Source organism: Xiphias gladius, chromosome 21, assembly GCF_016859285.1.
Source record: "Xiphias gladius isolate SHS-SW01 ecotype Sanya breed wild chromosome 21, ASM1685928v1, whole genome shotgun sequence".
In the NCBI taxonomy this organism is placed as follows: Eukaryota; Metazoa; Chordata; class Actinopteri; order Istiophoriformes; family Xiphiidae; genus Xiphias; species Xiphias gladius.
The window spans coordinates 19217278-19231787 of record NC_053420.1 but is presented as its reverse complement, the minus strand read 5'-3'; the positions used below and the strand labels follow the sequence as shown (position 1 = coordinate 19231787).

The window sequence follows — 14510 nt, the reverse complement described above, 5'->3', positions numbered from 1 at the left end:
TGTTGGTTTTTTTTTTTTTTTTTTTTTTTTTTTAATGCACAAAATGGGCCAAAAAGAAACAGAAAATTTGAATTTGGTTCAAATACAGTCTGTTGCCACTGTTTCAGTGATATCCTGAGGAAACCTGAGGAACATTGAGTGTGTTTATATATATATATATGAAAAAATAAGTAATATCAGACAGTGCTTCATAACTGTAAACCAGGACTTCCAAGATGTGGATGATGAGAGGGCAACCTGCAGTTGACTAGTTGTGTGTCAGACATGAAAGGTCGGGTCATAGGAGTATCACCTGTGTACCCCGTGTTCTGTGTCGTGTTTTACATGCTGATGACTCAGGAAATGGCACAGGATGGCAGCCTTAGCAAGTCCTCCTCTTGAGTTATGCTGTTGTACGTACGGCTGTATATATTTTCAGTATATATACAGAGATCTCCAGTACTTAGCAGAAAACTCTCTCTCCCAGCTCTGTCTGTAGATCCTGGTCTAAAATAGTGCAGGTCGGCAACTTGAAGTCCCATTATGTTGTTGTACAGATTCTCACATTGTGAGATTAGTGGGGGTATACAAAATCTTGTGGCCTTAGTGTGTTTCTTTTTGTTTTTGTTTTTTTTGTTTTTTTTTTTCATTTGCCTTTTTCTCAACTGTTTATTATTGTGGATCAGATGTATTTACTGAGACGTGACAGCTTTTCATCATCATGGTGTGTTTTTTTTATCCTAAAGCTGTCACAGTTACAGAATGTTGATGGCTTCAGTCATGCTAAAACAGACTAACGTGTTCTCCTGTCGAGAGGTTGTCTTGATGATGGTAGTGAATATTTTGGGTCGTTGTTACTGAGTACAGTGTAACACAGTATATAATCCTAAAGGAGCCCCTGGGAGTTTGACAGTCCTTGTGAGAAGTCAGTAGTGCTAAATTGTTTCCCACTTCAGTGCTTTGGCTGGTCGCAGGCCATAGCAGAATCAACACGTGCTTGACTCTGCTTCACACTAACAATTGCCTTTTTATCCAAATATTATGTGGTTGGTGTGTAATAATGGATGTCTGTCATGTCATTGGGTTTAGCCTTAAGTAAGTGCGGATACACAAATAATCATTGTAGTACTAAATGATATTGTAACGAACGATTTCTTTTACCTATGATGAACTTTGATCATACTGTGTGGAAGTCTAAAAGGCCAGACAGCAGAGAGACGGTTGATCAGAGCCACTGTGCTGCCTGTTCAAAAATTTCTCAAACTTGATCCTTTCTGTGACTGGTGAGTTAGTGACAGCACTGTCCTAACCATGCTGTTTTTACCCAGAAATCCGTGCTGGGTGGGAGGATTGGTCCACAAGGCTGAACATACATGTGCATATCAAGACATCACAACTGTTCTTTGAAGCCACAGCGAGAAACAGATGGCTGAAAAAATTCAGGGGTGATTTCATGGCACTGCAGTCTGATTTGAATCACACTGAGCTGAAAGTTTTTTTTTTTTTTTTTTTTTAAGGTCCAGGTAAGACTGAATGTGGAGATTGAATCCCAGAGTGCTTCATCTGGTCTTTGATTTGTAGGATGAACAGATGTTGGGTTTTGTTTTTGTTTTTTTAAATAATAACCAAAAGTATCATCAGGAAGATTTCTTTAAATGGTCCGCTGATATCAAGACAAAGTTGTGTGACAGTGTAGATGTGCACAAAGAGGGGATTTGGTTTTAAGTGACTTGAAAGGATAAAGTAAACCCCAGGGTCAGCAAAGGGGCCAAGTTTGAGAAATGCATTAACTTGCTCTGGAAACACTATTCCAAATCTGGAAGGGATACTGCTGGCATGAGCACATACTGAAAATGGCTAAAGGGCAATACAGTATATGGTTGATGTCACTTGTTAATACCTTTTTGTCATCTGTTGTTTTTAGTATTATCAGTCTCATTGTTAAAATGCAATAGAATCCTTGAGTCTCAGATCCTTTGTTAATAAGATTGAGGTTTAATTTTTCAGACAGATCAAAGGATTTATTTGCCTGAGAATTTCTCATCACATTTTGATGATTGTTTCAAGGACCTTTTTTTTATTCTGATGATATTGTAAACACTGGAGTGAAAGGAAAAAAAAGACAAAAAAGAGAGATGGATATTTTTTCCTTCAGACCGTACTAGATTTTAGGTTTTAGAAAAAGCCTATTTCTCCTCAACTTGACACAGAAAGTGGACAGAACAATTTGGATCAGTACAGTTGAGAGCCCAGTATGTTCAGTAATTTTAACATTAGAGGCAGTAGTACCACAAGAAAATGTTTTCTTTCTTATACAAAGTCCCTGGTATTTGTAGTAAATTATATTGATAATGGTATTAGATGAACAACAGCATAACAGTAGCTATCACAGATTAGTTGTTTTCTTTATTAGTCTTGCATGCAGAGTTATGGTCCTCAGTTAAGATAGGATCTTGATATTGATTATTTTGTGTAGGAAAATGAGTGCATAAGAATAACTTCCTAAAAAAAATGTTACAATTATTATTGTAAAATGGGCTAACTAATATGTACCCTTGTGATCCAATTAGTTTCAACTGTATGAAAATCAGAGGAGAGGCTTCTTACTATTATGCTGAAATAAAAGAATTTGTAAAGGACCTCTGTATGCTTACTGGACGTGTTCGCCTTATTTTTATGTTATTCAATTCACACACTTAAGTAGAGAAGTGGAGACAGCATTATAGGCAGAAGATGGGATTTTCTGTTGTGAGTGCGTTTTGTAAATCCTGCTTCAGCCATTCCAATTTAAAGCCCTGACACTCAAATATTTTAATAACAAATGCATGAGTGGGCTTGTATTTTAAATGGATTACTCCTGCAGCAAGGTAGGCTCAGTGTAGCACTAACACCTCCCTTTCACTTTTACTTTACTCATCAATGCTGACCCAGATTTCACAACATTAACCATTTGATGGTTGAAAAGATTCATCAGGACGTTTGCTCAGTGAGAGGTATGGATGGATCATAATTATCATGTGAATGGGCACCACCTGTAGTCAAGGATGTTAGGAAAAGCCCAAAGAGCCGCTCAGTGATTTTAAGATGGCCAAGGCTGGGTTACTAACTGATTACTAACTCTTTCATTTCAACCTGCAGAAATCTTTAATTGTATTGTGGGGAGTGCTGACTGCTTGTGCCTTTTAAGCACAAGCTGAATAGGCTGGATGCTCCCAACAGCCCAACTATGTAGAGGAGTCCCAATGGGATGCATTTCAGAGGGGTGCTCTTGCATGACAAGGCTGTCACAATATCAAGCCAGAGTCTTTAAGCCACAGAACTTCAAGGAGTCAGCAAAAATCAACTCAAGCTCTCTGCTTATACGTCCCAAAGATAGGACCCTTTGTACCATTTGTTATGCTTTGGATCTATGACTAAGTTCAAGTGTTCTCCAACAACCTTTGGAGCTGAAACTCGCCAGGCAAGGCAAAGCAAAGCAAGGCAAGTTTATTTGTATAGCACATTTCAACAACAAGGTAACTCAAGGTACTTTACGTAAAAACATAAAAGACATCAGAACCAAATGTAAGAGCAACATTAGACAATACAAAACAGCATAAGGATGTAAATTAAAAACAGTTAAACAGAATTAAAAAATTCAAAAAAGTAAAAGTCACAGTGCAGTGTAAGAGATGAGTAATTATTTGATTTAATGAAAGGCAGTGGCAAATAGAAAAGTCTTCAGCTTTGATTTTAAAGAACTGAGGTCTCTGGGAGTTTGCTCCAGATATTTGGAGCAAAACACTTACACACTGGGAACAGAGAGCAGACCTGATCCCAGACGACCTAAGGGGTCAGTAGGGTTCATAACGTAGCAGCAGATCAGAAATTAATTTTGGCCCTAAACCATTCAGTGCTTTATAAACCAACAGCAGTGTTTTGAAATCACTTCTCTGACAGTCTGGAAGCCACCGTAAAGATCTGAGAACTGGAGTGATATGATCCACTTTCTTGGTCTTAGTGAGGACTCGTGCAGCAGCGTTCTGAATCAGCTGCAGTTGTCTGATCTCTACTTAAAAAAACCAGGATATATATATATATTGATGTGCCCAGGTAAGACTTAAGCTTCAGTTTTGGCCCTCATGACACACCACAGTGTCCCCTGAGCCCGTGGCTGCTCTGGTCAGCCCAACTTAGTGGATAGTCCAAGTACCACACACACAAGACATTGCTGACATGCACAGCACCTTGCTACCCACAGTACACTCAATATCCGCGGTTCTAAGCTGTAATAACACCAGTGTTGCTGTAGAGGGCAGCAGCCGCTTTGAATGCACAGGAAGACACAGAGGAAGAAGACACCGAATGGCGGAGGAATTCCTTGTTTACCAAAAACCCTGAGCCGTAGAAGCCTTCAGCTCTGAGGCCAGTCAGTGTCAAAACTATCGAAGCTGGCAAAACGTACCGCTAATGCTACGTTTGCACCCTGACGAGCCGGAAGTCGTTTCAAACGCCCGCAGTCAAAAATGTTAGATGACAACACCGCTGCACAGGAACCGGGTAAGCTCGCCGCTGGGGATGGAGAGCAGGATTTGGATTTGGGTGAATCAAAGGAGCAGGGGTTTAAACCGGTACCGCAGGTGAACGTGACCCCCTCGCTCAGGTTCCTGCAGGTTGAGCTGGAGCTGAACACCCACCTCCGCCGGCTCACCTTCGGCGAGCCCGTCCGGTACATCTACAACCCGCTGGAGTACGCCTGGGACACGCACCGCTGCTACGTGGAGAAGTACTGTCGGGGCGGACAAAGGATCCTGTTTTTGGGGATGAACCCCGGACCTTTCGGCATGGCACAGACTGGGGTGAGCAATGCATCCGGACACATGTGCGTTCTCTTTCATTTAGCATGTTAAAACGGGTCGATCGGCACAGGAGCACGGATCCTTTTGGTAGTAACGCACTGCTTACGCACAGCTGGCCTGTGCCCAGGGTAATCCACACAACATCCAGCCTTGCTCCTAACTGGGACAGACTTGCCTTACCTGAAAACAATCGCCATTCCCTGTCCTTTTGAGGTCTGCAAGGTCTACTCGCACTTTGTAGGAACAGGCGTGTGCTTTCCTTTTGCTCTTTATAATTTATCATAGGATCATCGAGCCAGATGACAGTGATAGTACCCTGAAAAGGCATTATGCATCTAAAATGAGCTGAAATCAAGGCCATTGAGGCAGGTGGATCCAGCATTATTACCTGTCTTGACTACCTGTCCTGTGCAGGGTCGGAGTATTACAATGAACATGTGACATATTCCTTTATAAATTTGTGTTTAATGTGATCAAATGGGGCCCTCGGCTCATTTTTGCCACATGGCCCCCTATCGGGTGAATCTCTCCGTGTGTAAAATGTTGCGAAATTTAAATTTGTTTATGAGGGAGTGATGCCCTCATAAATAAATGTTTATATTGTAGTTTATGTTTGCCGATGCTGCTTTTCTTGTGCACGTGAGCTCCCTAGCACACCCAGTATAATCGATATTTTCCCAGTTTTCCCCACCGGATGTTCATGGACTGGTCGCTTCTAACAAACTTAAATTTTGGACTTGTTCAAACTCATGTAATCTAGCTTCACTGCAGTGTAACTGTCAAGGCTGTGGCCGTGATGAGTTCAGAAGAGCTTAAGTGATCTACTTTTCTTTGCACAGGTCCCCTTTGGTGAAGTGAAGTCAGTGGTTGATTGGCTGAAGATCACAGGTGAGGTCGGTCATCCTCATGACGAGCATCCAAAGCGACGGATCACAGGACTGGCCTGTACTCAGAGTGAAGTGAGCGGTGCACGTTTTTGGGGCCTCTTCAGAAGGTTGTGTGGTGAACCAGTGCAGTTCTTCCGCCACTGCTTTGTGCACAACCTTTGCCCGCTGATTTTCATGAGTGCCAGCGGGAAGAATTTAACCCCCCCTGAGCTGCCCGCAGCTGAGCGGGAGGCGCTCCTGCGCCTGTGTGACATTGCACTGTGCCAGGCGGTGGAGGCACTGGGCGTCTCCATGGTGATCGGGGTTGGAAGGGTGGCAGAGCAGCGGGCGCGGCGAGCTCTCTCCGCTGCTGATGTCAGTGTGCGAGTCGAGGGCATCATGCATCCGTCGCCAAGGAACCCACTAGCCAATAAGGGCTGGGAGGAAGTAGCCAAAGCCAAACTGGCAGAACTGGGTGTCATGTCACTGCTGAACGAGATATGAGCTAATCAGACCCAACTCCAGGCTCACATTTTCCCTCACATCAGTGAGTGTGTCTGTATCTGAGCAAACATTTCCAGCTTCGCTGACAACTGCAGCAAACCGCTCCGAGAAGAGCTTGAAGTACACTAATGCTGTAAACACATCTGCTCAGCAGCTGTATATTTTATTCTACTGTAAACGTCTCTCTGTTCATTTTGAGATGGTTTTCTTCACACATCAGTGGATGGAGCATGTAACAACTAATGTCACTATAAGGTGCTTTATATCCAAAGCATAAACTCTGGGTGTTTGTTATTCCTGTTTTTGTCAGGAAAACCCATTGATCAAACTTGTTAAAACGGTATTTTGGGAAAAGGCCTATACATGAAATGAGTATGTGAGTATGTTCAGCCTTGTCAAAGGCTGATATCAAATCAATGTCCACCAAAGTTGTTATTTGCTTCTCATTCAAAATCACAATTTTAATTCATTACTAGAATTGGTGACATTTGATTGGTATAGAAAAGGCCTCTAACCATTACAAAGAGTATTTTGTAATAATTCAGTTGTACATATTGTTTGTGCTAGACTTCTGCAGAGGACTATTCTTTTGTATTCTTTTTAAAGTTCTCCTTTTAATTGTCATGTATTTTGAAAGTGTATTTTATTCATTTACACACTTCGTTTTTTCCACAATTTTACCAATCCTGCATATTTCTGGGTTCTTGAAATGCAGAGTTTCCGGTTAAAATAGATAGAGAATAATGACATAAGAGATAATATTCTGCCTCTGGCACTCCAAAGGTGAGGGCTTACTAACAACAAAGGCTGATATTTAGCATGGTAATATGCTAACATTTAGCATGTTGCTGAATCATGCAAAATGTTAGCATGCTAAGTAAAGCTCCTGTCACGAAGTGAAGAGTTGGACAAGTGGATATTTTCACTTTTTGATGAAAACAAGTCACAGTTTAGGAGAATCAAATTATGGCTGAGTTAAATTTAGCCGCTTCATTTTCAGGGTATTAATATTGTACATGCTGGATCACTGTCACATTGTCATGCCTTACTGGGACACTTGAATATAATGGAGCTATTGTTAATGTTATCAGTAACCCTTGTACTTTTCCTGCTATGAAAAGTCAAAATTTCTGCTGCTCTGCTTCGTCAGCCGACCAACACTGCCCGCCCTGGAGCCACAGTCCTTTAGTGTTTGATTTATCAGAAATTCCAGCAGATTATTTAAGCCTCTGTGGTTTCTAAGTCTGCATGTTGGAGCACTGAGCTTGACTGAGAGATATAACAAAATGAACAGAGACCTTCGAAAGCTTTTTCTCCCAGCAGCTATTTCCTGCCCACAACCGCAAGCAGGAATAAAAAGAACATTTTCCACCAACGCCACATGGAGGTGAGGTGTCATGCAGTAATGTTAGTGGGATGGAAGATGGACTTGAGAGCAAGTACTTTACTGTAAAGCAACATAAAAAATAGCGTAAAACTTCATCACCAGGCTCCTGGGGATGTCGTGTCCACCATTTGGCGTCACCACGGTATTCCCACTCTGCAGCCTACACCAGTTTCACTGCACTGATAAAACGGTGTTGTTGTCAGTGTCAGCTTGTCAGGTTGTCCGCCGTGGAAAATGTTCACGGCTCGGTCTTTGTGATTTTGGATTTTCACTTTTGACCATGTGAATCCCCAAACACACCAAAACCATCACTCACTTGTTGAATGTGGGTTTGTGCTAAAACTACACTGCCATCGAGTGGTCACAAGAGGGACCACGATTCTTACACAGTCACAGCTAATCTATGATTAATAAAAAAAATAAAAATAAAAAGGCTTAGAGACTATTACTTTTATAGGCTGTAAATTACAGAAATATAGCAGTGGCTGATGGGTTTCACACACAATACTGCTGATAACGCCCCCCCGTCCAAACCCCCTCCTCTGCTTCTACTAAGAATTACAATGATCAACAACTACCAGCAGCAGATCCTGTGTCCTGCAACTGTTTTAACTGATGGGAGTTGAAGTCCGTAGCATTTCCTTGCCTTCTGATGAGCTGTGTACTCATGAACTGCGTCTCCCATGAGTCCCCCAGCATCACTAATTTTACTTGGGGTCCACAAGGTTCCGGCGATGTTGTGAAACTCTTGCACCTGACAGGATTGCTCATCACTGTCTACGGATTGATGAGAAGCCCTGTACTTCAGGAGGTAGCTGAAAGACGTTACATTCATTTCTCAACAGAATAAGGTAAGATTTAAATCATTGACAGCACAGAGTTCATTAAATCCTAGCATACAATTATTAACTGTTCTTAGAAAACCATAATTACTTAATTATAGCAGATAGAACTGCACTTAACAAGATCAATAACAAAAGGCAAGATTCTTCTGTAGACTTGTGAATAAAAACAATAAGGATGATATGGAAATGTCATTTAAGAAGAAATTATTACTTAATTGCAAATTTTGTTTAAAATTGGCCATTTTATTTGTGTTAAAGCCATTTATTTATGAAAGTATTTATGATGTCTGGTTTGTTGTTTTCAGGAATGCAATAAAAGATCGTAAAACAAAAATCACTGTTTCTGTACTGGAATATAAAGTGGAGCTATGAGTTGGCTAAGGACTACCTTTTCTGATTCTGATATAATTTGTGATGTAGATTAATTGTTGATCATTTTTATTGTGGAAATGATTTCAAAAAGATGCATCCTCACACAGTGTTCAGAGCTACATCTCTATTTTTTCATAGATTGCATGGTATAACCTCAGTGCTCAGGAGGTATACGAGCCTGTTGTTTATAAACATACTGTGGGGCCATAGGCAACTGGTGTTATGACCATGCTGCCTTCCTAAACTGACTCTGCTATCGGCTTTCATCAGCTGTTCGCCTCCAGACTGAAACTGGAGCACGTTTCACTGGATCTTCGTATCTTTTCCTCACAGCCTCCTATTACCATGGATAAACAGTCCACAGTGGTGTTTCGAAATGTGGGGCAACTGTACTTCCCCCAAACCAGAGTGGAGTGCCACTACAGTCTGACCTCTGAACATCAGTGGAGCAGCAGTGACTGGATAGGGATTTTTGAGGTACGTTCACACAGTAAAACGGAGAACGTCTCAACATTTGTATTAGCAAAATAAGTGCTGTGTCTCAATAGTGATTGGGATGCACATTTCTATGGTTTGTGGCTTAAAATGTGTGTGCTATCCTGCCACAGATGGGCTGGTCTTCAGTGAAACAGTATTACACATATACATGGGCTCTTGTTGGTGAAGGCTACACTGAGGGAACCAGTGTAAACTGCTGTGCAATTTTCCACGGTAAGAATTCAGCCAAATATAAAAAAATAAAAAAATAACAAATATTACGTCCAGCATCACTGATGGTTTGGTGTGGTCTGAGGCGTGCCGTGTTGCACCTGTAACCAACAGTGGTGTCATGGTGTACTGAAACTCCCCTGAGTACACATCGATATCACTGCAGCAAAGGTGAGAAGTTTAACCACTGGAGTTCAGCCAAAACGAGATATTCGTTGGCTGCTAAGTTCTTGGGACAAAGGTTTTTTAATATATCACACACAGCAATTCAGAACAACACAGAGTCTGACTTAGTGTGGCCATTTTTGAGAATTTGAGGTGTCTTTGAGGTGTGACTTTTTGCTCATTTCTAAAGCAGAAAAAGAAAAAAGAATGACTAAAATATAACAAGAAATGTCTGCTCGATACAGCATGTTACCTGCCCCGTCCCAGTACCGTGGAGTTCCAGTTTGTGTATGTAGATAAGAAGGGAGAGGTGTGTGCCTGTAGTCGACCCTTCACTTTCTGTGCTCCCAAACCGCTGGAGGAGCTGGAGACTCTGAAAGAGGAACAAGATGAGGAGGACGGAGGGGAAGAGCTGCTCCTGGTCATCCCCAGGGCCCAGCTGCTGCAGGTGGGATGCTCTGCGTTGAACCGTTCCAGATAAGCAACTCTTTTCTCTATCGTGATAAATGAGAACTGGGATATTTGACAGAATAACAGAGTAACTATTGTGAGATATAAATCAGCTGGGTCTATCTTCCTTTTTTTTAACAATAAATGATGCAAACCTCCCTGCTTTCCCTCCCTTTTGTGAACAGAGCCGACTGGAAGAATGCTTGAAAAAACAAGCCGATTTACAGCAGGCTCTGGACCTGGCCAAAAAGGACACAGAGGATGAGAAAGAGAGCAGCGAAAAAGCAAGGATGGAGTGGGAGAGTGAAAGAGAAGCAATGAAGGAGGAGATCTCAGAGCTTAGAGACAACCTGAAGCACAACTGCGACATGTTGAAGAAGATGGAGGGAAAACACCAGGTATGGATAGGTCATGCTGCCGGACTGGCCGGTGTAGCACTTTCTTTTTTACCTCCAAAAAAGAGCTGAATCTCATTGATGGCTCATAATAGGTTTCTGGTTAATGGAAAAAGAATCTCAGATCATTTTTCTTCTCTCCACAACCCTAAAAGAATGTGAAGTATAGTCAGGAAACTCTGACCTCTGAATGGTGTAAACTTAAGGCTGACAAGGCTGAGAGTCAGCAGCGAATCAAAGACCTGGAGGACGATGTCAAAGTTCTGAGTGACAGGGAGAAAGATGGAAACGTGGAACTGGAAAGGCAAGTGTTTGAAACATCTGTCTTGGTCTATCTAGTCCCTGGATCCTAAAACTAACCCTATTTGCTATCCCTGCTCACCACAGGCTGAAGGAGAGAGTGAAGAAAATGTCCAGTCAAATGAAACACGATGAGGAAAAGAGAAAGGCTCTTCAGGTTACCGGTTGATGCTTCTTCTTCTCCTCTGACACACATATTGCTTGAAAGGGGGATAGAGAGCACACTGGTCTGTAACGTTCCAGTAAGGACTCAACAACTTACTGGAACCAGGCCAGATTTAGATGTTTAGGTGTCATCTTATCAGCAGGGGGAGTAAGAACATTGTAATCGCATAACTCAGATGCAGAACTTGAGAAGTTTCCTGTTCCTCCTTATGGCTATATCAGTCCAGAATTGTTAAAACATTTCTGTCCCCTGTTGCTATATATGTACTTATCTTCTCCTGTTGCCTTTCTTCAGGTGGAGAATGAGGCCGGTCTGGCGGAGGTGCGAGGGCTGCAGGACCGTCTGGATGCTAGTGAGCATGTCACCGAGAGCCTGCGCAAGGAACTGAGGGACCTGGGCACGCGTCAGGCCAATACCCATGCCGAGCTGCACCAAGCCCGGCTGCAAGTGGCCCAGCTCACCCTGCAGCTGTCCGAGGAGAACCTGGTCTTCAGGGAGGAGCGGGCCAACTGGGCTCTAGAGAGAGAAGCTTACAGACATGCAGTAGAAGTGAGGATACGGCAGAACCTGGTCCTGCACATGCATAGTAAATATGTCAGTGTGGGCTTGTTGTGAGACTTGCTCTTATGTTTCTTTGTTTCTTCGTTTTCATGCAGACTGACAAAAAGAAATTGCAAGAGCTGAGTTGTGAGGTGCAGAGGACGGAGGACTGGCTCCAGGAGGAGAGGATGGAGAGGGAGAAACTAGAAGTTGAGCTTGGGAGAGAGAGAGACTGCAATCGGGTAAGTGAATCAAAATACATTCCCTTCACTTTAATATAATACACAAACACATTCAGCTCTAAATATAACTGCTCGGGTGCTGCAAAGCTGCGCCATCGGTTGCTCAGATTACATTTTGGATACTAGAGAACCACACCAGGAAAAAAAGAAACAAACAAAACCCTCTGTGAACAGTGAGTGAACATTTCTTCTCACCGTCATTTGATCAACAGCAGAAAAGATGACAAGCCAGGTCAGTTGTGTGTTGTTCAGATGGTCTGAGTATAATGCTGCTGCCCCCTGCAGGTGCTGCTGATTGATGCCAAGCGAGAGCTGCAGGAGCTGAAGGCCAGTCTGAGGAAAGCCCGGACAGAGAGAGAGGAGCAGAAGCTTCAGAAACAGGCACGGATTTCACACCAGACCACATATCCAGCGAAAGTTCGATTCTAACATATTCCTTCATAAGAGGGTTGTTCTTACCCTACCAGAATATATCAGCCCATCAGCTATTTTGATCACAATTTCCTCTGTAGCTCTTTCCAGTTACACGTTTGGAGTGTCTGCACTGTTACTATATCTGATGCACTGACCCCTGTCAAATGTGAACGTGCATGAACACAGTTTAGATAATATTTTCCTGGTCGTCTTCCTTTCCCCCATTATTATTCTTTATTGTTTCTCCATGAAACAGAAAATGCTCATAACAAAACCAAAAGAAATTGAGAAAAGAGAGGGAAATAAATAAATAACTAGACCTGCAAGCAGGTATACTGGGGTCCAAGAACAGGTGCACAGACTTGGGGTGACCTTGTCAAATAGTACATGAAATTGTGAGTCTGAACTTTCCAGATTTACAGTCAACATGTAACACAAATCACACAATACCCTCAACAAACTTTCATAGACTCGAAAAATGAGACGACAATATCACTGTAATATATTTCTGTTTACATCGGAAATCACTCCATTATACTCAGTCTATTCAGTTCTTCTTTCTTCTTGTCTTGCTCTTATTTTTCTTCAAATCTTCAAATCTGTGGGTTTGAAATCGGACACTTGAAGGACCTGGTGACCTACATCCGTCAGTTAGAGCAAAGGCTGGGGACTGCGCCACATATACTAGCTCAATCGGCTCCTGACTCTTCCTCTGAGGATGACGAGGACGCTTCCTCAGCCTCCCCGAGATCAGTCTGTTCACCTCTTTTCCTGTCCCCTCGACTGGAACGTTCCAGCAGAGCCGAGATCCCAGCTGAGACACACATCCAGAGCGAAGAAGACACACCAGCCTCCGACACACAGGTATGCCGTCCTACTCACACGAAAAACCAAACAAGAATTAACACCACCTGCTTTTCGGAGCTAACAGACCTGAGTGGGCAAATATTTGACTAGTTTCCCGATGGAGTCCTTAAGCTCCCCCCGTCCTGCGAGTTTTTTCTACAGCTCCATTGGCGGTACCTGCGTCGAAGGCTGACTCGTAGAAACATGTCAGCAATCGACATGTCATGACAGTGTTTTTATCTTGTTGGATCAGGTTTAAAAGAGGCTTGTAGATCAGAGGCACCGAAGATTTCAACTTCACAGAAACCCACAGATGGTTTAAAAGAGGGTCAAACAAAATTATTATCTCTGATTTTGATTTTCCTCAAAGTGATAACAGCTTAGCTGAAAAAAGAATTTCTTTAAGACAATTGCATAGTTTTAACACGTGTGAAAACAAAAGTAATATTTTATTTAGTTGAATTTGACGGCAACCACATCTTCCTGTTCAGTTATGAGTTTTGTTATCTATATTTATTATACTTTATTTTGAAATCGGATTCAGATTATATTTGAAGATGTACAGCTAAGAGATACATTCAGATATTTAGATGCTAAGAAAATGAATACAAGCACTGTACCTTGTGCTGTATTTCAGTAATGATATGTCATAGATATTAAACATCAGACTTAACAAGTACAAACGCTCACAAATGTCAATGGTTTCACGCAAATGTTTTGGGTCTGTATATTATTAAACGACAGCTAAAGTTGCAGTTTACATCCTTCTGTGCTTCCGCCTTTTAACTCAGGATGAGAAGAGGCAGCCCTGTGAGCCCCAAGCTGGTGAAGGGAAGCGGCTGATCCAACCACAACTCATCGACCCCATCCTGAGGTGACAAACCTGGCTTTCCACCAGTCACACAGTAAACACCCAGCCCCCCCCCCCCTCCCTCCATGGCTGGGATCTCCTCCCCTAAGATAATATGTGATGACTTTCTTTCATGCTCGGCTTCCTGGCAGACGGGTTGCTGTTATATAAAGGCTGTCGTTCACTCACTGGGCACTTTCTTTTCCCGCGGGAACACAGAGAGGGCAAGAGAGTGAAAATAAAAGCGGAAATAACATGATAATATCAAAAGTAAGAATAGCAGCAACAATAAAATAAGCAGCAGTAGATAAACAGTGGCAGAGTCATGGGATTTCTTAACTTTTGTTTACGAACAGTGTTGTCTTTTTTATTTATTTATTTATTATTTTGACCTTCAATTCTCCTTCTCTCTGTAGTGAGCTGGCTGACTCCCCCATGTGGTAACACAAAGAAGGACGGCCGGACGGCAGGTTGCTTGTTTACCGCTGCAGTGCACATTCATAAGAAAACCTAGTAACATTTTGTGATCATTCGCTCGTTGTTTTTGTGGCTGTTCATGTAGAAAACTGCCTTCACAAAGGTCATGATACAGAGCCTTTACCTCATGGGTGCCTGCATTCAAAGAAAGCGTGGCACAACTTGT

General features: G+C 42.4%; 2 protein-coding genes across 2 annotated transcripts; both read left to right on the top strand.

The window, feature by feature from the left end:
• Positions 1-4308: 4308 nt before the first annotated feature.
• On the top strand, positions 4309-7138 carry smug1 (single-strand-selective monofunctional uracil-DNA glycosylase 1). The gene is made up of 2 exons (XM_040115725.1): positions 4309-4817; positions 5657-7138. The coding sequence occupies exons 1-2, from the start codon at positions 4485-4487 to the stop codon at positions 6185-6187; spliced, it is 864 nt and encodes a 287-aa protein (XP_039971659.1). The 5' UTR covers positions 4309-4484; the 3' UTR covers positions 6188-7138.
• A 1998-nt stretch (positions 7139-9136) lies between these two features.
• Positions 9137-14381, top strand: LOC120783191 (calcium-binding and coiled-coil domain-containing protein 1-like). Its single transcript, XM_040115986.1, has 12 exons — positions 9137-9268; positions 9400-9502; positions 9910-10112; positions 10300-10512; positions 10665-10813; positions 10897-10966; positions 11270-11524; positions 11632-11757; positions 12043-12138; positions 12799-13035; positions 13809-13891; positions 14284-14381. The coding sequence occupies exons 1-12, from the start codon at positions 9137-9139 to the stop codon at positions 14309-14311; spliced, it is 1695 nt and encodes a 564-aa protein (XP_039971920.1). The 3' UTR covers positions 14312-14381.
• The last annotated feature ends 129 nt before the right edge of the window (positions 14382-14510 follow it).

What these genes read in the sequence shown, in the direction of transcription:
- smug1 (XM_040115725.1), top strand. Translation starts at nt 4,485, where the DNA reads ATGTTAGATGACAACACCGCTGCACAGGAACCGGGTAAGCTCGCCGCT. An exon ending in TCGGCATGGCACAGACTGGG is followed by an intron (nt 4,818 to 5,656) that starts GTGAGCAATGCA and finishes TTCTTTGCACAG; the next exon opens with GTCCCCTTTGGTGAAGTGAA.
- LOC120783191 (XM_040115986.1), top strand. Translation starts at nt 9,137, where the DNA reads ATGGATAAACAGTCCACAGTGGTGTTTCGAAATGTGGGGCAACTGTAC. An exon ending in AGCAGAAGCTTCAGAAACAG is followed by an intron (nt 12,139 to 12,798) that starts GCACGGATTTCA and finishes GGACACTTGAAG; the next exon opens with GACCTGGTGACCTACATCCG. An exon ending in CTCATCGACCCCATCCTGAG is followed by an intron (nt 13,892 to 14,283) that starts GTGACAAACCTG and finishes TTCTCTCTGTAG; the next exon opens with TGAGCTGGCTGACTCCCCCA.